This window comes from Odontesthes bonariensis, chromosome 16 (assembly GCF_027942865.1).
Source record: "Odontesthes bonariensis isolate fOdoBon6 chromosome 16, fOdoBon6.hap1, whole genome shotgun sequence".
NCBI lineage: Eukaryota > Metazoa > Chordata > Actinopteri > Atheriniformes > Atherinopsidae > Odontesthes > Odontesthes bonariensis.
This window is the reverse complement of record NC_134521.1, coordinates 37,767,940-37,795,242: the sequence shown is the minus strand read 5'-3', so window position 1 is coordinate 37,795,242 and position 27,303 is coordinate 37,767,940. Positions and strand designations below refer to the sequence as shown.

Here is a 27,303-nt window from a genome sequence, read left to right as displayed (position 1 = left end):
CCTGGACCAAGGATTCTTTCCTCTCTTTTTGTTAAATACAATTATGTTAATAGTAATAAAGTATTATGAGGCCATAATCCCTTTTTTTCTATAAACAAAATCAGTCTGTTACACAGATGAAGTTCCAGTAAAGTAAACTGCAGCATCTTTTTTATTTCGTAATTGATTATTACTATAAAAAATAAATAGAGCCCTGTAAAATGGCAGATGTAATTTTCTTTCATGACGTCGTGTAATGGAATTATATAAATATTTCAATGAAAAGTTTCCAGTTGTTCGGCGCTAGGTCTTTTTTTCAGTCTACTGTAACCATAATAAAATATCTGGATTATGTGCGCACATAAGCGCGTGATGGCTCACTCAGTAACCTATTATTTATTAAATAGTTTAATTTAATTTAAATAGTGGCTTCCTAATATTTTTTATTATTTTTTTAATTCTATGAAAATTACGAAATGCAAACCTTGAACTATTGCATTTATCCTTTATATTATTATATAGCATATATATATAGCATTATTATATTATTATTATTATTATTATTATTATTATTATTATTATTATATTTATATTAGTTTGGTCACCTCAACGTTCATCCGGAGCAGGCAGATTTCCAACAACACTGGAAGGCAACAAAGACCCGCCTCCCTTTCATGTATTTCCCGTACAGCTCATACAGGAAGTGCGCGATACGTGCGCGGTACGGGCTTCTGAATGCCCGGGACTTTCCCCCTCAAACTCCCCAGGAACACCCGCTTTTGCCGGCCATAGTTCAGCAGCTTCCACAGCACCCCCTCCTCACTTCTGTCGGAGCCCAAAGAGTGAAGCCTTCTGGGGGAACATGGACTCAGCTGCTGCCCTGGTGCTGTGTCTGCTGAGCACCGGGACTCTTCTCCAAGGTGAGCCCAGAAGTGGGATCTCTGCTCTGGGTCTGCTTATACCGGTGCTGAGGTCTGAGGTCTTATCAGTGCACTCTATATAAAACTATAGAGATATTTCTGTCTTTATTTAACCTTCATTTTGTTTAACCTTAATATATGCGGTATTGACACTCTTATAGCAACTAATAATATATGGAGCCATTTCAGGGTCATAATGTTTGCTAATTTGAAAAAAAAAAAACTATTTGGACTTGTAAAAAGTATGTTTTGAAGCTGAAAGTCTGAATTTGAGCTTAAAACAAAACCAAAAAATGCAGCAAAAGTTTATTTTGATTTTTTCCCCCCAGATTTTCACTTTTATACATATTTATTTCTAATTTTGGGCTTTTTTTCTTCAGCTTCAGCTTCAGATTTTGATATTTTGTTGTCAGTTCACAACTTTTCTCCAGTTTAATTTTTTTTTCACGTTTAGATCCTTTTTTTTTTTACCTTATATCTCATGTTTACAGACAGCGGCAAATTATAGAACTACTATCACCCTAAACGAGGCTGTGGTCACTGGCAAACCTTCTCCATATGGGCAGAGCAAGCAGGCTGATATTTGGATTGCTCTTGCCTCGATTTGAACTTTAAATTGGAACAGTGCTTTGATAGATAGATAGATACTTTATTTATCCAGAGGGAAATTCAAAGTTGGAGGCATTTCACAGCAAAGTCATTTATATTCATCTCCTTGGTAAGTACCAGGGCGTGGAGCTTTCTTTGTTAGCATATAGTTGTCACAAGCCTAGAGTGTCCTCTCACGACTGGTGAGGTAGCAAAGGTAGCAATGTTTACTGGTTCATGTCAGTCAGTATGAATTAACATTTAAAAACATGTTAAATTATATATATTTTAATATATAAGTCGCACTGGACTATAAGTCGCAGGACCAGCCAATCTATGAAACAAAGCGCGACTTATACTCCAGATACTGACTTTGCCGGAACATGTGCTCGATTTGTTCGTGTTGGACTTCAAAAACCAAAATACCTCCACACCACCAAACTTTTTGGGCCCTTCTTATCAACCATGTCGTCCCTTACGCCTCGGGCTGTGTCTTCTGTCGTTTCTTTCCGAGGGAGCACTCGTTTTCTGTTTTTATACGGCTGCAGCAGCACAAACAAACACGCCGCGGCTAGCTGCTATCACGGCTCTGTTCCAGCCACGTGATTGGTTCAGCGCGGCGCAACTCTCGTTGTCACTGGCTATTCGTATTGTGTGTCAAAAGATGGACGAATGTAATTTATCTGAAAGTACATCGACCATGTTTCATATCGCTATCGAGGAAAAGTTAGCGTTTTATTATCAGTAGCTATCGTTAGCGTTTTATGGCCCAGCCCTACTTTGTCACTATTTTCTCAGCTGAACGACATCAGTGATTCTCTGAGTCGCTCTGTGCAGTTTCTGGCATTTCCTGCTGCTGATCAGCTCACAGTTGTTGTGCTCTGCAGTGAGATAACACAACTGAGTGTTTATGAAAGCAAAGATGACAACGTCACTTTTCCTGGAGAGAAAAGAGAATAACTGTATTAGCTGGAAGAAGACCTGCTGTGATGGGAAATAGACAAAGAAGAGAAGGAACAATACAACAGATACAACCTCTAACGGCATCAGCTGATCTGCGGCAGGATACACTTGGTGACCACAGTGCTTCAGAGACGCAGAGGAACATGGACGTTAAAATAGTGACACTAAAATGGTCTGACACAAAAGTGACTCGTAAAAATATTCACAAGTAGCATTCAGTTCAGTTTTAAGCCTGATCTTAAAGGTCGAGAGGGTGTCTGCTTCCTGAAGCCAAACTGGCAGAGAGGGGCCTGATAACTGAAGGCTCTGCCTCCCAAACTGGCAGCTGGTTCCACAGAGAGGGGCCTGATAACTGAAGGCTCTGCCTCCCAAACTGGCAGCTGGTTCCACAGAGAGGGGCCTGATAACTGAAGGCTCTGCCTCCCAAACTGGCAGCTGGTTCCACAGAGAGGGGCCTGATAACCGAAGGCTCAGAGGACAGAGAACAGAGGACAGATCCTGGTCAGAAATAACTTCAGGGTTCCTCACTGTAGGACCAGAAGCTGAGGAAACACCATCTAGAGTAACTATAGAACCAGATAATTTCTCCCTGAGGCGGTCAGGTCCAAAGATGACGACGTCAGTTTGTCTAAATTTAGAATCTATCTCTTGAATCTGGAATTTCAGTTGCTGTATGGGGAATAAACATGACACCCAGAACAAATAGCCTGACTCATATTTTGTAGTAAATGAGTGAGTCCTCAAACCTCAGTCACAGGATGATAAAGAACTCTTTTTTTTGGGGGGGGGGCTTCCACTTCTCTGAATCCGTCACATGACTGCAGATGACGTTGGTTTCAGGTAGAAAGAAGCCGTCACTCATCACAGGCTGAAGAGTTCCCAGTGAGTCATGCTTCCTCATCTGAGAAATGTTTTTATGCTTCAGGGTGTCAGTTTACGCACAGCCAAATTTAGTTTCACTCTCAGCTGTACGACCTCTAACTTTAGCTGCTGTTGTTCAAGAATTCAGAAAAACTTCCATCAGTCAGGTGAAAACTCCCCTACAGAGCTATAGAGCTAACCAGGCAAGGCTGCTGTTGTATTCCACCTTTAATCACCTCATCTCCCTGACTAAAGAGACCCCCAGAGCAGGTCAAGTTGGGTCAGTTTTCTCTGTTAAAAAGGATGATCTGTAAAAAGCAATCCGTTTCTATGACTTTATATATTCATTTTTATGTAGTTTTCTCAGACTTTTACTGGCTGGTTGAATGGTACAGCCACAGAACAGTGTCCCACTGAAGTATGAATACTCAGCATTACAGCAACAGTGTTTATTTATGAAAACTGGAACTATAAGTCCTAATCTCTGGTTATCGTCTCTGCCTCATGGATGAAGTCTGTCAGCCAGCTCAGTTCTGCTTCACACTGACATGGAAACAACATGTTTGGTTGGTTTATTCAGAGTGTTCCAGCCTTTCTGATCTGTTGGGATGCTCAGCAAGGTGACACATGTAGAACACTCTCAGATCCTTCACACGTGGAAATAAGAAAAAGCAAACTGTATCACAGATAAACTAGAAGATTTGATCTGTTTTTTCTCTTTTTGAGGGAATATTTGTTCTTCACTATGTCACAGTGTTGCTGCCTCTGGCGTGTTCCCCTCTGCTCACAGGAAGTACGGGGTCTCCCCGACACATGCGTGAACCTCAGAGCTCAAAGTCATGAGAGCCTGAGAGACTGCATAGCAAAGGTAGTCATGGAGATGATGCCAAATATGCCACGTGTTCTGAATCAGTTGGATGATTTTACAAATCAGTGAAAAAAAACATGAAAATCGATTTGTTTTAATGCAGCTGTACTGAAAACGGCTTCTTTCATTTCTGCCATGAAAAACAAGTTTTCCATTTCTTTCCACTCCTCCATAAACCGTCTGGAAGGTTAACGATCATTTTTAAAGACATTTTTAAAGAAAAAGTTTATCGGGTGGGTCTTCATTTGACTTTTTGTGTTTTAGCTCAGTTTGGTTGAATGCAGCTGTTGGCTATGAGGTGGAGCTGGATTAGTTATTAAGCAAGAATCAAGAGTCTTTGTTGTCAATATACAAGATAATGAAATTAAAACCTAAAACCTAATAGATATGGATTTTGTTTTCTATCAAACAAATGAAGGGGGTGATGGGAGAAAGCTTATGCGAGCTGATGATAAAGTCACAGAAAGCGTGCATCCGAAGCCTTTTACCTCAGTCGAGATGATCAGCTCTGTTTCCATGTAACACAGGCTGCACAAAGGATTCTGTCTGACCATTTTATTCATGCTTTCAGTTTCCATTTCTAAAGTTTAGATTAGATGTTGGTACAAATCCGTCTGTATACAACCTACCAGAATATGGATTTTTGATTTCTCCAAGTTCATTTTGTGGTACCACCAACTATGTTTTAATATTTTTTTGCCCTGCATAGAAATGATGCACAGGCTTCAGGATACCCGGTTTCTGGTCAGATGTTAGTGTCCCTGGTCCACAGATATTTTGGAAGGTTTTAAAGATCCTAACCCAGTCCATAGCTGCCATTGAGAAGCTGACTATATGTTGAAGTGTAGTTTTCCACTGAGTCACCCTGTAAACTCCAGACTTCCATCTTAATTCACCAATCTGCCACCTGCAGAAGCTCTCTGACATCATCTGCCTCATCACCGATGGGGATGACCGGTCATCCAGAGGACTGAAAGATCATTTAGTGGACTGGTGCTAGCAGAACCAACTCCAGATCAATGTGGGGAAAACCAAAGAGCAGGTTGTGGATTTCCACAGTGACTCACAGAAACTGAACAAAGTGATAAAGAAGGCAGGCCTTGTGCTGTTCAACAGTGCCTCTGCCACTTATTTCTTTATTTGGTTTGTTTAAGTGAACAGTTTTTTCTCACCACTGAACCCCCGTCTGGCTGGGTGAATAATACAGGCTGTTAAATGACATTCAATAATATGTCTAAACTTTATTTTAATCTTTTGTCTTGATAGAACACCTAAAACTAGAAACTTCAGTAAACTATAGTTAGTGATTATTAAAACGGTGGTCCAACATGCAGCCTTGTGTTGGTTTGACCTCTGGGAGGTAGTAACCACTTGTAGCCCTCAGTTCCCTGAGGATAAATGCCCCTGCTGTGACAGTGGCAGAGAATTTAATGAGTTTAATGACCCTCATTTAAAAAACAATTGGAGCATGTTACCTCTGGTGTAGAAAGTTCACGTCCTTCCGCTCTGCGACCATACCAACTCACCCATCTCTTTGCACCCGTTTTCACATTCCACAGAGATTATAAAAGTTGCTGGTTAGTTAGTAGCATCTGTTACAGTGTAAATTACTCATATAATAGAGCACAAGACAACCATTTATTCTTTTATTTTAGGCATATGAAAGTACGATGTGAGTCTTACATTAGCTCAATTTTAAAGGTGGCATAGCATGTAACTTTTAAGATGATTCTAACTAACAAGGATTACAAGTCAATAATATGGCAATTCTGTTATAGTTGCATTCCTACGGTGTAGCTTTGTTCAGTTTGTTCACACTTCTGTGAACACATCTGTTTCAAAGTTCATACTGGAGAGGATATGCCCAGTCTGACCAGAGACTGGGACAGTGTTACTCTCCTGGACTCACTGAAACCAGCGGGCAGGGTTGTTACCTTCACCTACTCTTGTGATGCTACCTTATATTAGTGTGAATACTAAGTGTCTTTTACTTTCTGTTTTGCAGTGTGGGGAACACCAAATGTTACTGCCTGGTATGGTGAGACCATTGTTGTACCATGCCAAGGTGAGGCTCCAATGCCAAAGGACCCGATGTTCATCAAGTGGAAATACGTACGTATCAGCTGAATGTATTTTCTATGAATGCTTGAATGTTTAGTGAATGTACCACATCCCAAGGCATTCAGTGGAACCCCTTGCAGCAGATACAGTGCATTGTTTTAGCCTGTCCATACTCACCTCAAGGTGATTATTCCATGAAACAAGAAATTCATTTGCATCATTTCATGAAGGTTGCATCAAATCTACAGTCCAGTGTTCTGGTGATGTGGATTATAGGTTCTAGTACAGTAATTCTTAACCATGACCCTTATCCCCTGACGCCCCTAAATTCATCATGGGGTGACTTTAACCACTGTTCAGCTGACAAATAACAATTCCACCAGTATGTCAACTGCACCATCCGCCTAGGGAAAACACTGGATAAATGCTATGGTTCAGCCCCAGATGCCTACAGAGCATACTGCTCGCTCCTGCCTGAATACCTGTGGTAAAGAGGACAGAGAAAGTCATCAGGGACATCAAACAGTGGACATCAAACATCAAATTGACAGTATCAACAGCCTGTTGACAGTATCGACAGGCTGCAAGGGTGTTTTGAAACCACGGACTGGAATACCCTCACATCCTCTTCCAATTATATTTGCTTGTGACTTCAAATTGTACCTATTTACAGGATTGAGTGCAGGGCCTTCGTGTACCTCAGGCACAAAAGGTTTTGCCACAAGGTGGCGCTGTTCTGGTAGTCATATTTCCCACCCTCTGTATCCTAAAACTGTGTCACACACATTGATAAAACTTCCCTCATTCCTTGGATAACGGCGATAACCTTATTTGTAGTGATTCATTGAAGTAGGCCCTGACCATTTTTAGTTTTTTTTATACATTGCTGGATATACTAAACTTGTTTGCATCAGCTCCTCTGAGGATCTAAGCCTGATCGGGGAAAACACTTTGCACATAGAAACTAAGGAAGAAACAAAACATGTTGGGTGGTTGGCTGGTGCAGAGAGGAGCCCTTGGGGGTTTCGACCAATCTTAACACTGCTTACAGTTCTAGTTATTGTAATATTGTAAATATATACATATATAGTAGTAGTATATCGGGTTTATGGAGTTTTAGAAGTGTGTGCCTTTTACCATTTGCATGTCAGGGCAATACAGCTTTAAATTATTCTTCTAGTTAAAGTACTCTTAAATTATATGTTTTAAAAAATGATCACAGATTTCTACAGTTTTGTACGTGTGTTGCTAATTTAAGTTGAGTAATCTGGAACTGTGATGTACATATTTACAGACTCACCAGATTTGACTGTTTTTCATGTAATTTTCTATTTTGTGATCTTATCCTTTAGGTAAAAGATGATGGAACTTCTGGGGATTTGTTAATTAAACAGGCCCGCAACGACCAGGAAACAGTTCAGGCCACAGATGATTATGCCCAGCGAGTCAGCATCGATGACCAGTTCAGCCTGCTCATTACTCAGGCCTTGATTAAAGACCAGAAAACCTTCACCTGTATGGTGGTGTCCGCTGACAACTTCAAGGAGTATCCTGTTGATGTTTTTGTGAACAGTAAGCTTAAAAACAATATTTATTCTTACATTCATCTTCTTCTTTTTCTTCTTCCTCTTTATGCCTGAATCGTTCTTTCTATTTTGAAACTACAATGAAATATTTAAAAGAAACGCTTGTTTTTCCAGTTTTTGTTTCCTGAACCAAAATGAAAAAATCGGATAACAGATCTTTCTTCTGATTTTGTCAAGTCAAATTTATTTGTTTTAAAAAACAACAACAGTTGACCAAAGTGCTGAACAACAACATGAGGCAACAAAATAGTATCACACATAGTAATTATTGTTGTCAAGTATTACACAGGTGTGTGGTCAGAAAAATTAAGTTCACAAATCTAGACAAAACTAGGTCCAATGTGTGTCCATGTTCATGTGTTGATCCTGTGACTGAACCAGACTCAACGAGTCGATGAGATTTGCAAAGTCATTGGCTAGTGGTGCATTTGGGCAGCAAACATGAATGTTGAAATCTCCCAGGATTAAAACACTGTCATATCTTATAATAATTCCTGCTCAAAATTCTGAGAAATCACGAATGAAATCCTTGTTAAAGGGGAACTCCGGTATTTTCAACATTAAGCCTCTTTTCTGAGTCGTCTGGAATGTTTTAGAACCCCCCTCACCGCTTTTTTGATGTTTACTGCTGTCTCCGGTATTTGCCTAATTTTGATTCATCTCAACCTGCTTCAGAATGGCAAGTCATGTGCATGTCCAAAAAGGTCCGTAAAAGCACCATAAACGTCCGTTTTCAAAATCATCAACTCACCGGAGTGGTTACTGGTGTGCACTGGTAATCCATATCAAATTTCGTTGCGAAAAGTTGCTTCTGTCGTGTTTTATTTGGCAGCTCGTTCATGCTCGAACTATTTTCTTAGCCACCTCACAGCCGTGGATAAACAGTTGAATCTGACTTGCTATACTCCACACCACTTGATGGTTTCAATGACGGAGTAATATCAACGAACATCCAGTCTTCAATAGAACTCAATGGGATTTACAAAATGTCAAATAAAACACGACAGAAGCAACTTTTCGCAACGAAATTTGATATGGATTACACGTAGATAGACACGTGCACACAGCACCGGTGAAGGCAGGTTAATTTCAAACAGTAGCAGTTTGAAGCTGAAATAAACATGAGGTGCAATCAGCTGGCAGTTCCAACTGTTCTTAAACACAGCAGCTAATCCTCCTCCTCGACCAGTGGTCCGAGGCGAACTGAAGTAAGAACAATCGGGGGGGGGAGAAGTTCAGAGAATGGGCTCAGCTCCCCCACAATACGCCAGGTTTCTGTTAAAAATAAAAAAGCCTGGCATCGAGAAGTGAAAAAGTCATTTAGCATAAAGGTCTTATTAGCTGGTGATCGTGTATTTACTGGCGCCACCTTGACCGCAGAGTCAGCTGGAAGGCTTGGACATGTGGAGTACTCAGTGTGGTGAATGTTGAGGGGGTTCATCCCCCTATTTCGGTGGCAATGTTTGTTCTGACTGGTTTGCCTGATGGTAGTTATAACGGGGATTACTGATGTAGAGTGAGCAGTGTCTTTATTGTCCTGCTGTGTAAATATAGATCTGTGAGGTACGGGTGACCCTAATGTCAGAAGGCAAGGCGGCGGCTGATGAGTGGCCTGGTGTGCTGGTTGTATTGGCACAGAAAACTGGAATATCGGTGTGTGTGTGACATGAACAGGACTTTCCGCAGTGTTTCAAGAAGTTGATTAAGTCTTTAAAATAAATTTTTGTCAGTTCCGACTGAGCGGGATCATAGGGACTGTACTTCCAGGCAAACAGTGAGCGGCAGTATTAAAATAGCAGATGTTTTTTACTATTAAGTCTCTAATTATTAATGTAGTTGGGGAAGAGGGCGAGGAGAGGAGAACAGTGGCGCTCGCTGAAGGGCTGAGGTCATGGCAGTACCAACCGGGTTCGAGCAGCGGGGGTTGCCAGGTCCTTTGGGGATAGCACCAGTTCAGAGATTGTGTTGATCTGAAGAAGAGGAATGTAACTCGCCCAGCGGGGGAAACTCCCATTCGTCCAAGTTTGTGCGGTTTAATGGATGTGTCTGCCTGGGCAGAGGTTTTCTTTCGACCTCGGACTACAACCACAGTTTAGGGAATTTGGTTGTTCGTGTGGAGCAAGATGATGGCCGTGAGCAGGTGGAGGGGTCCCAGGGCAAAGTGTCATGGACAGTCATGAGTGAGCAAATCCGCCAGGAAAGCTCGTGGGCAGCTTCCGAACAACCAAAGATGTTGACCACAAGACGGCTTTGGTTTGCAGTTCATTTGAAAGCTGCCGGATGTCTTCCAGAAGAAATTTATGCCATGTTGTCTAATAATGTTACCTGATGGAAGCATGTATAAAGTGAAAAGAATCGGTCCAAGCATGGCATATTGCTCATGTCACGATCAATCTGGCATGGTCTGGATTAATCTGAGCACAAAATTAAAAATCGAAGAATGGTTTCTTATTTGATTTTTAATTTTGTTTTAGGAAGTTAAAATTGGACAATAATTTTTTTTTTATTTCATTTTGAAAATGGAATGAACGAATGATACACAGATTAACCTTGCTTTCCCTTCCCTTAAAATAAGTGTAATAAAAAAGCTCTCGCATCGAAGCGACAGTGTCAGTCTGATGATGCTGAGCCTGCAGTTCTTCTGTTAAATCTCTGTTGGATAAATCTGAACTGAACACTGACACGTTCCTGTAAAGGTTGCAGTAGCACCAGGAGAGACAGAAGATCATAAGCCATGTTCACAGGTTCTGCATCTGTCATTCATTTAAAAGAAAAAAAGATTAGTGACAGAGCCACTTTGCATGAGCCAGTTTTTTTTATTGGGAATGCAAAAAGAAAAGCGATTTTGAAATAACCATAAGAGTAATTTAACTTTCTTTTTAACCACATTTTTTATGCCAGTTGCACAAATTAAATTCCAATACTATACTTCATGCTTCTACAGTAAATAATCACACATTATAAAATTGTTGTTCTTTTCTTATTATATTTGGCTACAAATAAAATAATGCACATATTTAGTATATTTAGTCTAATATAAAGAAACTCTTGGAGACTGATATGTTTTTTGAATATTTCCATTTTAAAAATCTTTTTTACTTTTGCAGCATTTGAAATCACCAACAGTTACTAATCAAACAAAACCAATCACATTTTTGCAGCATAAAAAGGTATTGTATATTGTGTAGCTTACCATTTAGTTTGTTCTGTTTTAAGAAATATTTTTGTAATTGTTATTCCAGGAACCCAAAGTGCCACCGTGTCAACCTCTAAAAGCCGAAATCTGATCTAAGATGGAGACCAAGTCTGCAGGCTGAGAGAGTGTTAGGTTGTAGTTAACAGGATAATATTATCCAACAACATCAGTGTTAGTTTACAGTTAAGCCCTTAGGAAAAATGCTGAATATTGTTGCTTAAATGTTAGTATTGACATTATAAAGAACATTAGGAAACCAAAAGAAGTTTTTGTAAATTCTGTCCGAGGTAAACTTGCAAATCAGATTCTTTCTTTTATGTATTTGCAGAGAAACCATCTGCAACAAAGATTGTGGACAGGTCTGAAGTCTTGAAGATGGACAAACTAACAACCGTAAGAGCCTTTATGTTTTAATGGTCTATACAGTAGAAACGTGAAGCCATCCCATAATAATACACCATTGGGAATTTGGATCATGACCAAATCAAGACCCATGAAAAGCTGTCCAGGATGTTAATTGAGAGTCCTTGAGGTTGTCATGAGGATGTTGGATATTTTCCCTGCAGCTTGAAGCTACAGAGTCAGGGGGCAAAGTAAAGAAACGTACTTTTACCACTTCATCTGTTGTCATCTGTAGCCTCCAAAGCTGGGCTGGGAGGTGTTGGAGTCAACAATATGAAGTTGACTAAGTATTAGATATTTGTCACCAAGTTAGACTGGATGACTGGTAAAGGCTAAATATCTGTAAATACTAAGTTAAAACTTTCCAAAATGCTGGAAAACAATCTGTAAAACCTGACAAATCAATATGATGTACTTTCAGAACAATAATTTTCTATGCTTAGCCGTGTAGCACTCATGCTAATGCTAACACCCAGTGTGTTGTGTTGTTACCGCAGTCTCTTTGAAGAAAATGGGCTAAAGATGGTCCAGTTAAGGTCCAGAGCTAACTCATCTGTTGCTGGATTCTTAATTATTAATACGATTATTAATTCATTTGGAAGTATTCAACAGCACTTATCTTGCATCTTAGCTTTGTTTTGATGTTCTAATTGCTTTTTTCTTTGTATAGGTAGGAACATGTGTTGTTGCAGATGCAAACCCTGCAGCCAACATTGCATGGAAAAAGAGCGGGAAACCCTTGGTTGCTGATGGAAAAGGTAATGCAAACTCTCTTTTATACATTCTGATGGGCTTCAGTCACCTCCCAAGCTGCTAGCATACAGCTAGCTTGGTGGTCAGCTAGTTTTTTGCCCTGTAAAAATTAAATCTGTCTGTTTACTCAAAAATGATTAAAGATGGAAATATATCTTTAATTCATATTGACCAAAATGAAACTTTACCCTTTCATATTTTCCACCCAAAAAGTAATGCAAAATGAGTTATTTGGGTCTATTTCAAAGTATTTTTACATTTTATTTATTTTATATACATTATATTTACATTTTCCCAAGCAAAAGCTCTCCTACAATGTAATGTAACAGTTGGATTATTCGGTGTGTAAAACAAAGAAAAACTGCCCGTAGTGTTTGACCTGCAGCTGAAACAACTCACCTAACCTCTAGGCTTGTGTGTGTTGTCTCTATCTGTTCGTCCAGCTGTTGTGATTACCCAGAGTTCAGAGCTGGATGCAGCCACAGGACTATCCACCTCCTCCTCCACCCTCCAGTATTCAGCATCTAAGGAGGACGCCGGTGCAGTCTTCACCTGTGTGTCCACCTACCAGATGTCCGATCAGGAGACTCACCTGGGGTCCTTTCCAGTTCACTGTGAGTACAGTACAGCTACACCTGGGGTCCTTTCCAGTTCACTGTGAGTGGAGTATAGTACAGCTACACCTGGGGTCCTTTAGTTCACTGTGAGTGGAGTATAGTACAGCTACACCTGGGGTCCTTTAGTTCACTGTGAGTGGAGTATAGTACAGCTACACCTGGGGTCCTTTAGTTCACTGTGAGTGGAGTATAGTACAGCTACACCTGGGGTCCTTTAGTTCACTGTGAGTGGAGTATAGTACAGCTACACCTGGGGTCCTTTAGTTCACTGTGAGTGGAGTATAGTACAGCTACACCTGGGGTCCTTTAGTTCACTGTGAGTGGAGTATAGTACAGCTACACCTGGGGTCCTTTAGTTCACTGTGAGTGGAGTATAGTACAGCTGTAGTGTAGTACACCTGTGATGGACTTGGTGTCCAGGTGTACCCCGCCTCTCGCCCAATGACCGCTGGGATAGGCTCCAGCCCCCCCGCGACCCGACAGTTGGATTAAGCGGGTATAGACAATGGATGGATTGTGCTACAGGCTTTTAAATGACTCGATAGAACGAAGGAGTGTTTGTGACCTTTCTTATGTTCAGAATACAGGTTGAATGTACCAACTGGACCTGACTCCAGTATAATCAAAATGTTCGCTGACATTCAGTCTGTCATAGAACTCATGGTCTACATGCTTGACTGCTGGAAGACTGATATGTTGTCTTTGAGATGGGGATCAGATCATTTTTACATGCATCTTTGCTACTTAAATGAATCCAATTTGATGGTGTTTTATGTTTTTTACTGGAAAGTGTCTGTTATCCAAATATATGAGCTAATGCAGGAACTGTCTTAACCTCTCAGATCCATCAAAGATGGTTAGCCTGAATATTCTGCCAGAGGGACCCATTGTAGAGGGAGACAATGTGACTCTGAATTGTCTTGCTGATGGCAACCCTCCACCCAGCTCCTTCTTCTTCCACATCAAGGTGAGTAAGGGAGCAGAGTTAAACCATGAGTAGCACACCTGGAACACCAGAGGGTCAAAGTGAAAGGAAAACATATTTATAAGCACATTTAAAAGCAACTACATGTTGACCAAAGTGTTGCACATTAAAAAGGAATTAAGTCATCATAAAAACCAAAATAAATTGATTAAAGCAATAAGATGGGGAGTATGTAAAAACAAAAGAATTGACCTCTTATATGGAATTAAAAGCTAAGAAACACGTGTATCTTAATTGTGTTAAAGCCTTCCAGACGTGCAGGCAGTTGGTTCCATCATTATTGGGCAACAACAGCAGAAATTTGTGATCTCAGGCAACTGAACGCAACTGATCAGGTGACGTGAGTAATGGAAAGGGCGCCGTTCTGGACCAACTGCAGCCTTGAAAGGGAAGCCTGTCTTACACCAACATGCAGAGCATTACAATAGTCCAATTGGTATGTAATAAAAGTCAAAACTGTAAAAAAAAATCTAATAAAAGGTAAATAAATTAAATAAAGTTTTTTTTTTTTTTTTACATATGATTTCACATGATGTTTTACCCAGATCCACCTTAAAAGCACCATAGATTCCACTGGGTCCAAAAATCATTATTTCACTTTTATCCTTAGATTTCAAGCCATTTGATCTCTGAGAGACGTTCTAACAGAAGTTTCATAACTACGGAATGAGACTTTATTTCCTAAGGAACTGATGGGGAGCGTGTGAAGAGAAAACAGTCACAGACCATTGGAAAGCGTTTCCATCAGGGTGGTCTGGGTGCTGGACGGCCTGCGAGGGTACCTGAGCACACCACCGGGCACAGGGGTCACCGTCCTGCATGGGCCGGGGGGCATTAACGCGGCTGGTCAGTACAGAACTGCCCTACGCTTTGTGAATGGTGCAGTGACCAGCCCATACTACCTGAATAACACCATTAATCCAGCCATTGTGCCCCTGCATGGGGCCTAATTTCATCTTCATGGACGTCAGTGCTCCGGCTCATCGGGGTCGCATCGTTAGGGAACGACTGCTGGAGACTGGGGCACCTCAGATGGAGGCTTGCACTCTCTCCAGACCTGAGTCCCTTAGAAACCCTCTGGGATCAGCTGAGTCGCCCTGTAGGGGCTCCTAACTCCAGACCCTCAAAGACCTGAGGGCCACCCTTCCAGAGGAGTGGGACGCCACGCCTCAGCAGACAATAAGTCGACTCGTGAACAGCATGAGACGTCGTTGTTGAGCTGTAACTGATGCTCATGGGCACATCTTTAGTTGTGGTGTACCCACCGCTGCTGCTGGCTTTAGTTTCAGTAAATAGTTTGAGATGAGGAAACCACCAGCTGCTGAGTTATTGCTCCTGTTTTAAAAGCATTTCTTATCAATCGGACTTTTGGTGAGACTGTTGTATTTCCTGTAATTAGCATTGGTAACATCTTTTCTCCCTTTACTAGAGCGAGAAAACTCTGGTGAATTCAGACGTCTACAATCTGACTCTTATCAGCAGAGAGGCTACGGGGGAATACAGATGTTCCCTTGCTGACAATGAGGAAGTGGAAGCATCCCAAAACATCACTGTTAACTGTGAGTACTCATGCTTTACATAGCAAAGCAAAAAGCTCCTTATTGGGTCACATTTTACAGCCTCACTGCATTTTAAATTTAAACTAAAGTTGTGTTATTGTGTTGTTGTGCTTATTATAACAGAGATATTCAAACTGTTCAAACATATGAACCAAATAAGACCGTATCATTTACAACCCGGTAAAAATGTATGGCTGCCGGGGAGCTTTTTCATATTTAATGACAAAGAAAGGTTTTTTACTGAACATTGAAGTCATTAAAGGTAGTTTTAATAGAAACATCTATGCAGCAACAGTATTTAGTTTGTTAGTGTGAGTGAGTCCTCAAACAGTGAGTTTGTTAGCTCACTAACTGCACTTCTTAAGCGTGGAGCACCTGCTTTTTTATTTCCAGGAAGTGGAAAACAAACTGTTTTTAATGGTATGGAGTGTTCAGATAGAGTCGAGGCTTTTCCTGATATCATGGCAGAGGACAGCAGGAGTTTCAGAAGGAAACTTCTTGTCCCAGAGGCCTCTTATTGCTCCAATGGTGGGAAAACACTGACAATAGGTGTCGTGGTTTTTCTGAAAAAATAATAAAGAGGTTCAAGAAACATGGCAGGATAACTTAGACCCAGAACAAACAGCATCTGTTCAAACTGACCGAACAGACCCTAACCTAGCACACACATATAGTGTTCATTAGTTCTGGTTCCTGCTTAATCTTTGACATCAGTCTGTGGCATATGAAGCTCTAAGTGTGCAACGCATGAAGCTCTAAATGTGCAACGCATGAAGCACCTTGGACTTCCACATGTTGAAGCAGATGTTTAAGCACAGCTTAACTCAGGAAGGATTTAGGTGTTGAGTTCTACTGACTCCCCAAACATAAAGACTTGTGTTTGTATCATTTCAAAAGGGTAAAGACGGACATTAAAGTAGTACACTGTCACATAGCAGTTACTCTGCTCTGGACAGCACACAGACCATCTCAGCCAACACACCGGCAGACAGTCACACAGACAGCTTTAATGGTTTATACAGACACAGGAGCACACATCATGTCTGTGTGGAGCAGCAACGCACTGCCTGCTAACACACAGCAAACTCACAACTACATGAAGCTTACTGTGTGATATAGATTGATGAAATGGCTCATAGAAACACGTAATGTCAGGTCAGTTTTTTTGGTTGGCACTTTACCACCTTAACCCTAACCCTACCCTGCCACCTTAGGGTTAGGGTAGGGTAGGGTAACCCTAACCCTACCCTACCACCTTCCGACAGCAGCTCACACACAGCCACAGATGCAAACATGAACAGCAGCACAAACAGTTCCCCCACAGACATCTGAGCATTAAGATTCTACTGAGTCAATCATATTCATCACCAAATGATACCACCATCAGATCCATATAGCAACTTGAAGAGGAGGCCCACAAATATTATGCCAATGCATCCATGTTTGGAATATTTTGGAAAAAGACACTAAAGAGGATTTTAGAAAGAACTGCTGTCAGAGTAAGATAGACGCAGGACTCCCAGGGTAGATCTGAGAAAGGGCATCCTGCACCATCTGAGCTTCTTTCCTTCCTCCTTTGTGGTGTTTTCTCAGATATCAACTTCACTCTTACTCCTGCTGGGAGGATCGTGAAGACACCTGGTGAGCCCTTGTTTGTGAAGATGGAGAAGAGCACTTCAGGTGATGCTGTCGCGTCATGGACAAAGGTGATTATACCTGAGATCAAAGTAACCCCATATGACTGCTGCTCACTGCTCTTTGTTCTTATGTGCTGTGAACAGTGCGAGCCTGAGGGGCGGCGTTACCCCCTTGAGGGGCGGCGTTATCCCCCTAAGGGGCGGCGTTACCCCCCTGAGGGGCGGCATTACCCCCTGTGGAGAATCCATCTCTGTGAAATCACAGCATCTATGTGCTAATGCTGCCTTGTAATTAGAGCTACGGGTTCTGTTTGCCTCAGAAAACACTGGGTTGCTCTAATTATTTTTCTTTTTTTAGGATGGTAAGGCTGTAAGGGAGCCAGAGTTTACCCAACTGACCTATGCTGATGCAGGTGTGTACAGATGTGAAGTATCTACGACTGGGCTTAAGCGACATCAGAGCTTTGAACTGGTTGTAGAAGGTGAGTTGTCATTGTTGACTGTTTTGTGGAGAAAGGAAGTCTTTATCATTAAGATCATATTTGTTTTATTTCAGGAAAGCCTGTGATCACCAACCTGACCCAACACAGGGCACCTGGTGCCAAACACAAGGTCCTGAACTGTGAAGCTGAGGGAGTCCCAGAACCAAATTTCCAATGGAGCATCCCAAACACACCTGTGAGTACTGTCACAACGTACGCCGGGGCGCTACTGTCAGTAATGTATGGGAACCTAAATGCTGCATACTGTCAGTAATGTATGGGAACCTAAATGCTGCATACTGTCAGTAATGTACGGGAACCTAAATGCTGCATACTGTCAGTAATGTACGGGAACCTAAATGCTGCATACTGTCAGTAATGTATGGGAACCTAAATGCTGCATACTGTCAGTAATGTATGGGAACCTAAATGCTGCATACTGTCAGTAATGTATGGGAACCTAAATACTGCATACTGTCAGTAATGTATGGGAACCTAAATGCTGCATACTGTCAGTAATGTATGGGAACCTAAATGCTGCATACTGTCAGTAATGTACGGGAACCTAAATGCTGCATACTGTCAGTAATGTATGGGAACCTAAATGCTGCATACTGTCAGTAATGTATGGGAACCTAAATGCTGCATACTGTCAGTAATGTACGGGAACCTAAATGCTGCATACTGTCAGTAATGTATGGGAACCTAAATGCTGCATACTGTCAGTAATGTACGGGAACCTAAATGCTGCATACTGTCAGTAATGTATATGAACCTAAATACTGCATACTGTCAGTAATGTATGGGAACCTAAATGCTGCATACTGTCAATAATGTACGGGAACCTAAATACTGCATACTGTCAGTAATGTACGGGAACCTAAATGCTGCATACTGTCAGTAATGTATGGGAACCTAAATACTGCATACTGTCAGTAATGTATGGGAACCTAAATGCTGCATACTGTCAGTAATGTATGGGAACCTAAATGCTGCATACTGTCAGTAATGTATGGGAACCTAAATGCTGCATACTGTCAGTAATGTATGGGAACCTAAATGCTGCATACTGTCAGTAATGTATGGGAACCTAAATGCTGCATACTGTCAGTAATGTACGGGAACCTAAATGCTGCATACTGTCAGTAATGTATGGGAACCTAAATGCTGCATACTGTCAGTAATGTACGGGAACCTAAATGCTGCATACTGTCAGTAATGTATGGGAACCTAAATGCTGCATACTGTCAGTAATGTACGGGAACCTAAATGCTGCATACTGTCAGTAATGTATATGAACCTAAATACTGCATACTGTCAGTAATGTATGGGAACCTAAATGCTGCATACTGTCAATAATGTACGGGAACCTAAATACTGCATACTGTCAGTAATGTACGGGAACCTAAATGCTGCATACTGTCAGTAATGTACGGGAACCTAAATGCTGCATACTGTCAGTAATGTATGGGAACCTAAATGCTGCATACTGTCAGTAATGTATGGGAACCTAAATACTGCATACTGTCAGTAATGTATGGGAACCTAAATACTGCATACTGTCAGTAATGTATGGGAACCTAAATGCTGCATACTGTCAGTAATGTACGGGAACCTAAATGCTGCATACTGTCAGTAATGTACGGGAACCTAAATGCTGCATACTGTCAGTAATGTATGGGAACCTAAATGCTGCATACTGTCAGTAATGTACGGGAACCTAAATGCTGCATACTGTCAGTAATGTATGGGAACCTAAATGCTGCATACTGTCAGTAATGTATGGGAACCTAAATACTGCATACTGTCAGTAATGTATGGGAACCTAAATACTGCATACTGTCAGTAATGTATGGGAACCTAAATGCTGCATACTGTCAGTAATGTATGGGAACCTAAATACTGCATACTGTCAGTAATGTATGGGAACCTAAATGCTGCATACTGTCAGTAATGTATGGGAACCTAAATGCTGCATACTGTCAGTAATGTACGGGAACCTAAATGCTGCATACTGTCAGTAATGTATGGGAACCTAAATGCTGCATACTGTCAGTAATGTATGGGAACCTAAATGCTGCATACTGTCAGTAATGTACGGGAACCTAAATGCTGCATACTGTCAGTAATGTATATTAACCTAAATACTGCATACTGTCAGTAATGTATGGGAACCTAAATGCTGCATACTGTCAATAATGTACGGGAACCTAAATACTGCATACTGTCAGTAATGTATGGGAACCTAAATGCTGCATACTGTCAGTAATGTATGGGAACCTAAATGCTGCATACTGTCAGTAATGTACGGGAACCTAAATGCTGCATACTGTCAGTAATGTATGGGAACCTAAATGCTGCATACTGTCAGTAATGTACGGGAACCTAAATGCTGCATACTGTCAGTAATGTATATGAACCTAAATACTGCATACTGTCAGTAATGTATGGGAACCTAAATGCTGCATACTGTCAGTAATGTACGGGAACCTAAATGCTGCATACTGTCAGTAATGTATGGGAACCTAAATGCTGCATACTGTCAGTAATGTACGGGAACCTAAATGCTGCATACTGTCAGTAATGTATATGAACCTAAATACTGCATACTGTCAGTAATGTATGGGAACCTAAATGCTGCATACTGTCAATAATGTACGGGAACCTAAATACTGCATACTGTCAGTAATGTACGGGAACCTAAATGCTGCATACTGTCAGTAATGTATGGGAACCTAAATGCTGCATACTGTCAGTAATGTATGGGAACCTAAATGCTGCATACTGTCAGTAATGTATGGGAACCTAAATACTGCATACTGTCAGTAATGTATGGGAACCTAAATGCTGCATACTGTCAGTAATGTATGGGAACCTAAATACTGCATACTGTCAGTAATGTATGGGAACCTAAATACTGCATACTGTCAGTAATGTATGGGAACCTAAATGCTGCATACTGTCAGTAATGTATGGGAACCTAAATACTGCATACTGTCAGTAATGTATGGGAACCTAAATGCTGCATACTGTCAGTAATGTATGGGAACCTAAATGCTGCATACTGTCAGTAATGTACGGGAACCTAAATGCTGCATACTGTCAGTAATGTACGGGAACCTAAATGCTGCATACTGTCAGTAATGTATGGGAACCTAAATACTGCATACTGTCAGTAATGTATGGGAACCTAAATACTGCATACTGTCAGTAATGTATGGGAACCTAAATGCTGCATACTGTCAGTAATGTATGGGAACCTAAATGCTGCATACTGTCAGTAATGTACGGGAACCTAAATGCTGCATACTGTCAGTAATGTATGGGAACCTAAATACTGCATACTGTCAGTAATGTACGGGAACCTAAATGCTGCATACTGTCAGTAATGTATGGGAACCTAAATGCTGCATACTGTCAGTAATGTACGGGAACCTAAATGCTGCATACTGTCAGTAATGTACGGGAACCTAAATGCTGCATACTGTCAGTAATGTATATGAACCTAAATACTGCATACTGTCAGTAATGTATGGGAACCTAAATGCTGCATACTGTCAATAATGTACGGGAACCTAAATACTGCATACTGTCAGTAATGTACGGGAACCTAAATGCTGCATACTGTCAGTAATGTACGGGAACCTAAATGCTGCATACTGTCAGTAATGTATGGGAACCTAAATACTGCATACTGTCAGTAATGTATGGGAACCTAAATGCTGCATACTGTCAGTAATGTACGGGAACCTAAATGCTGCATACTGTCAGTAATGTACGGGAACCTAAATACTGCATACTGTCAGTAATGTATGGGAACCTAAATGCTGCATACTGTCAGTAATGTATGGGAACCTAAATGCTGCATACTGTCAGTAATGTACGGGAACCTAAATGCTGCATACTGTCAGTAATGTATGGGAACCTAAATGCTGCATACTGTCAGTAATGTATGGGAACCTAAATACTGCATACTGTCAGTAATGTATGGGAACCTAAATGCTGCATACTGTCAGTAATGTACGGGAACCTAAATACTGCATACTGTCAGTAATGTATGGGAACCTAAATGCTGCATACTGTCAGTAATGTATGGGAACCTAAATGCTGCATACTGTCAGTAATGTACGGGAACCTAAATACTGCATACTGTCAGTAATGTATGGGAACCTAAATACTGCATACTGTCAGTAATGTATGGGAACCTAAATGCTGCATACTGTCAGTAATGTACGGGAACCTAAATACTGCATACTGTCAGTAATGTATGGGAACCTAAATGCTGCATACTGTCAGTAATGTATGGGAACCTAAATGCTGCATACTGTCAGTAATGTACGGGAACCTAAATGCTGCATACTGTCAGTAATGTATGGGAACCTAAATGCTGCATACTGTCAGTAATGTACGGGAACCTAAATACTGCATACTGTCAGTAATGTATGGGAACCTAAATGCTGCATACTGTCAGTAATGTATGGGAACCTAAATACTGCATACTGTCAGTAATGTATATGAACCTAAATACTGCATACTGTCAGTAATGTATGGGAACCTAAATACTGCATACTGTCAGTAATGTATGGGAACCTAAATGCTGCATACTGTCAGTAATGTATGGGAACCTAAATACTGCATACTGTCAGTAATGTATGGGAACCTAAATACTGCATACTGTCAGTAATGTATATGAACCTAAATACTGCATACTGTCAGTAATGTATGGGAACCTAAATACTGCATACTGTCAGTAATGTATGGGAACCTAAATGCTGCATACTGTCAGTAATGTATGGGAACCTAAATACTGCATACTGTCAGTAATGTATGGGAACCTAAATACTGCATACTGTCAGTAATGTATGGGAACCTAAATGCTGCATACTGTCAGTAATGTATGGGAACCTAAATACTGCATACTGTCAGTAATGTATGGGAACCTAAATGCTGCATACTGTCAGTAATGTACGGGAACCTAAATGCTGCATACTGTCAGTAATGTACGGGAACCTAAATACTGCATACTGTCAGTAATGTACGGGAACCTAAATGCTGCATACTGTCAGTAATGTATGGGAACCTAAATGCTGCATACTGTCAGTAATGTATGGGAACCTAAATGCTGCATACTGTCAGTAATGTATGGGAACCTAAATACTGCATACTGTCAGTAATGTATGGGAACCTAAATGCTGCATACTGTCAGTAATGTACGGGAACCTAAATGCTGCATACTGTCAGTAATGTATATGAACCTAAATACTGCATACTGTCAGTAATGTATGGGAACCTAAATGCTGCATACTGTCAATAATGTACGGGAACCTAAATACTGCATACTGTCAGTAATGTACGGGAACCTAAATGCTGCATACTGTCAGTAATGTATGGGAACCTAAATGCTGCATACTGTCAGTAATGTATGGGAACCTAAATGCTGCATACTGTCAGTAATGTATGGGAACCTAAATACTGCATACTGTCAGTAATGTATGGGAACCTAAATGCTGCATACTGTCAGTAATGTACGGGAACCTAAATGCTGCATACTGTCAGTAATGTATATGAACCTAAATACTGCATACTGTCAGTAATGTATGGGAACCTAAATGCTGCATACTGTCAATAATGTACGGGAACCTAAATACTGCATACTGTCAGTAATGTACGGGAACCTAAATGCTGCATACTGTCAGTAATGTATGGGAACCTAAATGCTGCATACTGTCAGTAATGTATGGGAACCTAAATACTGCATACTGTCAGTAATGTATGGGAACCTAAATGCTGCATACTGTCAGTAATGTATTGGAACCTAAATGCTGCATACTGTCAGTAATGTATGGGAACCTAAATACTGCATACTGTCAGTAATGTATGGGAACCTAAATACTGCATACTGTCAGTAATGTATGGGAACCTAAATGCTGCATACTGTCAGTAATGTATGGGAACCTAAATGCTGCATACTGTCAGTAATGTATGGGAACCTAAATACTGCATACTGTCAGTAATGTATGGGAACCTAAATGCTGCATACTGTCAGTAATGTACGGGAACCTAAATGCTGCATACTGTCAGTAATGTACGGGAACCTAAATACTGCATACTGTCAGTAATGTACGGGAACCTAAATGCTGCATACTGTCAGTAATGTATGGGAACCTAAATGCTGCATACTGTCAGTAATGTATGGGAACCTAAATGCTGCATACTGTCAGTAATGTATGGGAACCTAAATACTGCATACTGTCAGTAATGTATGGGAACCTAAATGCTGCATACTGTCAGTAATGTACGGGAACCTAAATGCTGCATACTGTCAGTAATGTATATGAACCTAAATACTGCATACTGTCAGTAATGTATGGGAACCTAAATGCTGCATACTGTCAATAATGTACGGGAACCTAAATACTGCATACTGTCAGTAATGTACGGGAACCTAAATGCTGCATACTGTCAGTAATGTATGGGAACCTAAATGCTGCATACTGTCAGTAATGTATGGGAACCTAAATGCTGCATACTGTCAGTAATGTATGGGAACCTAAATACTGCATACTGTCAGTAATGTATGGGAACCTAAATGCTGCATACTGTCAGTAATGTACGGGAACCTAAATGCTGCATACTGTCAGTAATGTATATGAACCTAAATACTGCATACTGTCAGTAATGTATGGGAACCTAAATGCTGCATACTGTCAATAATGTACGGGAACCTAAATACTGCATACTGTCAGTAATGTACGGGAACCTAAATGCTGCATACTGTCAGTAATGTATGGGAACCTAAATGCTGCATACTGTCAGTAATGTATGGGAACCTAAATACTGCATACTGTCAGTAATGTATGGGAACCTAAATGCTGCATACTGTCAGTAATGTATTGGAACCTAAATGCTGCATACTGTCAGTAATGTATGGGAACCTAAATACTGCATACTGTCAGTAATGTATGGGAACCTAAATACTGCATACTGTCAGTAATGTATGGGAACCTAAATGCTGCATACTGTCAGTAATGTATGGGAACCTAAATGCTGCATACTGTCAGTAATGTACGGGAACCTAAATGCTGCATACTGTCAGTAATGTATGGGAACCTAAATGCTGCATACTGTCAGTAATGTATGGGAACCTAAATACTGCATACTGTCAGTAATGTATGGGAACCTAAATGCTGCATACTGTCAGTAATGTACGGGAACCTAAATGCTGCATACTGTCAGTAATGTACGGGAACCTAAATACTGCATACTGTCAGTAATGTATGGGAACCTAAATGCTGCATACTGTCAGTAATGTACGGGAACCTAAATACTGCATACTGTCAGTAATGTATGGGAACCTAAATACTGCATACTGTCAGTAATGTATGGGAACCTAAATACTGCATACTGTCAGTAATGTATGGGAACCTAAATGCTGCATACTGTCAGTAATGTATGGGAACCTAAATGCTGCATACTGTCAGTAATGTACGGGAACCTAAATACTGCATACTGTCAGTAATGTATGGGAACCTAAATGCTGCATACTGTCAGTAATGTACGGGAACCTAAATGCTGCATACTGTCAGTAATGTACGGGAACCTAAATACTGCATACTGTCAGTAATGTATGGGAACCTAAATGCTGCATACTGTCAGTAATGTACGGGAACCTAAATGCTGCATACTGTCAGTAATGTATGGGAACCTAAATGCTGCATACTGTCAGTAATGTATGGGAACCTAAATACTGCATACTGTCAGTAATGTATGGGAACCTAAATACTGCATACTGTCAGTAATGTATGGGAACCTAAATGCTGCATACTGTCAGTAATGTATGGGAACCTAAATACTGCATACTGTCAGTAATGTATATGAACCTAAATACTGCATACTGTCAGTAATGTATGGGAACCTAAATACTGCATACTGTCAATAATGTATGGGAACCTAAATACTGCATACTGTCAGTAATGTACGGGAACCTAAATACTGCATACTGTCAGTAATGTACGGGAACCTAAATACTGCATACTGTCAGTAATGTACGGGAACCTAAATGCTGCATACTGTCAGTAATGTACGGGAACCTAAATGCTGCATACTGTCAGTAATGTACGGGAACCTAAATGCTGCATACTGTCAGTAATGTACGGGAACCTAAATGCTGCATACTGTCAGTAATGTACGGGAACCTAAATGCTGCATACTGTCAGTAATGTATGGGAACCTAAATGCTGCATACTGTCAGTAATGTATGGGAACCTAAATGCTGCATACTGTCAGTAATGTATGGGAACCTAAATGCTGCATACTGTCAGTAATGTATGGGAACCTAAATGCTGCATACTGTCAGTAATGTACGGGAACCTAAATGCTGCATACTGTCAGTAATGTATGGGAACCTAAATGCTGTATATTGAATGTCTTTTTTTCAGCCCCTTCAGGAGGACATCTCACACATCAATGGCAGGGTCATACATACAATCAGTGTTATCCCCAAGCCAAACCTGACTGTCACCTGCACTGTCAGCAACAAACTGGGAGAAGATGTCAGGATGATCGATATTTCTGGTGAGTTTAGTTCTACTTCAAAATACTAACCCAACCCCACACCATGATCCCCCCTCCACCGAGCCCAGCTCCTGAACAACCCCACACCATGATCCCCCCTCCACCCAACTTTACTTGGCACAACGCAGTCAGACATTCCAGACGGTCTCTAACCAGTGTTTTGCTCGGTGTGAAATGTATATTACTTCTACAGCTGAAGCAGAGTGCTGCTGTCTGTTCACAGAGGCTCCAGAGAACTCCATTCTGCTAATGGGGCTCATTGTGGGCTCTGTATTTGGGCTCATAGCTGCTGCTGCGGTGGGAGGACTCATCTACTGGCTCTACTGGAAGAAGTGCAGGTAGAGAAGCAAACACAGAAACATTATCATGACTTGTAACCCACAGAGAAAATGTAAAGTAGAATTCAGCAGATGAGTAGCCAAAGGTTTTAGTCACTTTATCTCTGATATCAGACTCAACTAAGTCTCTATCCTGCCCTATAACAAGCCCATATGTCCAAGAAGAACTTTGCAGATCATGAAATGCTTTCAAGTGAAAGTAGAAGCAACGGTGAATGTTTGAAGGGTTTTGGAGAAAAAATAAGTTTCTCCAGTTACCATATTACCCTGCATATTGACTTCAACTCACTAAAGTTAGCTGTCAAAGGTGGAAGTTTAAGTTGGAGCAGAAAATAATTGGGTCATTAATACAGCCAGTCCTCTCTTCACTACAGTGTTGGGTGCCATCAAACCTCTAGTAGAGATCTCTCGTTTTCTTCAGTTCCTTTCAAATATGGGTAAATTCAAGCTTCAGTAACTTATTCAGATTCAAAAGATACAGTCTGTTATTGCATCATACCATAGGCTATAGATGTATCAGACCAAGACTCCAGTTTGTCATGTGATCCAACAGGATATTCTACTATCACTTTGGCCTAATTCATGAGTCTGAAAATAGAGGAAACTAGTGGGCACAGCTGTCTTAAGAGGAAAATGATGACACTAAATAATCTGCAACATCATCATCTGTGCTGCTGAGAATGTGAAGCTGACACCACAAGTTGTTTTATTCCTGCAGGTTTACATCCACACACACTGAATTCTAACTTTAGGATAGTGGTTCTACCACCAAACAAAGAGATATTCAAGAACTGTGTGCTTATTTCAGATTCATTCACAACCCTGGGAGGGACTATGGTTAGCAGGTTTCACAGCATAAACAGTGAACCCCCTACAGATGGCCCAAAACGCATCATAAGGTGTTTGGAAAAGGTTGTGTCCCGACACAGAGATG

At 40.8% G+C, this 27,303-nt stretch overlaps 1 protein-coding gene across 2 annotated transcripts in view; it reads left to right on the top strand.

The window, feature by feature from the left end:
* The first annotated feature begins 675 nt into the window (after positions 1 to 675).
* The window catches only part of LOC142401581 (CD166 antigen homolog), a 36,203-nt gene continuing 9,575 nt past the window's right edge, over positions 676 to 27,303 (top strand). The window contains exons 1-13 of one of the 2 annotated variants that reach the window (XM_075487049.1): positions 676 to 899; positions 6,185 to 6,291; positions 7,593 to 7,812; positions 11,351 to 11,415; positions 12,095 to 12,182; positions 12,621 to 12,791; positions 13,637 to 13,761; positions 15,209 to 15,338; positions 16,932 to 17,044; positions 17,334 to 17,457; positions 17,532 to 17,653; positions 25,896 to 26,031; positions 26,255 to 26,369. In XM_075487049.1, coding sequence (XP_075343164.1) covers positions 842 to 899; positions 6,185 to 6,291; positions 7,593 to 7,812; positions 11,351 to 11,415; positions 12,095 to 12,182; positions 12,621 to 12,791; positions 13,637 to 13,761; positions 15,209 to 15,338; positions 16,932 to 17,044; positions 17,334 to 17,457; positions 17,532 to 17,653; positions 25,896 to 26,031; positions 26,255 to 26,369 — 1,574 coding nt within the window. In that variant the 5' untranslated portion in view covers positions 676 to 841. Of the gene's footprint in view, positions 900 to 6,184; positions 6,292 to 7,592; positions 7,813 to 11,350; positions 11,416 to 12,094; positions 12,183 to 12,620; positions 12,792 to 13,636; positions 13,762 to 15,208; positions 15,339 to 16,931; positions 17,045 to 17,333; positions 17,458 to 17,531; positions 17,654 to 25,895; positions 26,032 to 26,224; positions 26,370 to 27,303 lie in introns of both variants that reach the window. The other variant, XM_075487048.1, reaches the window with a different exon arrangement.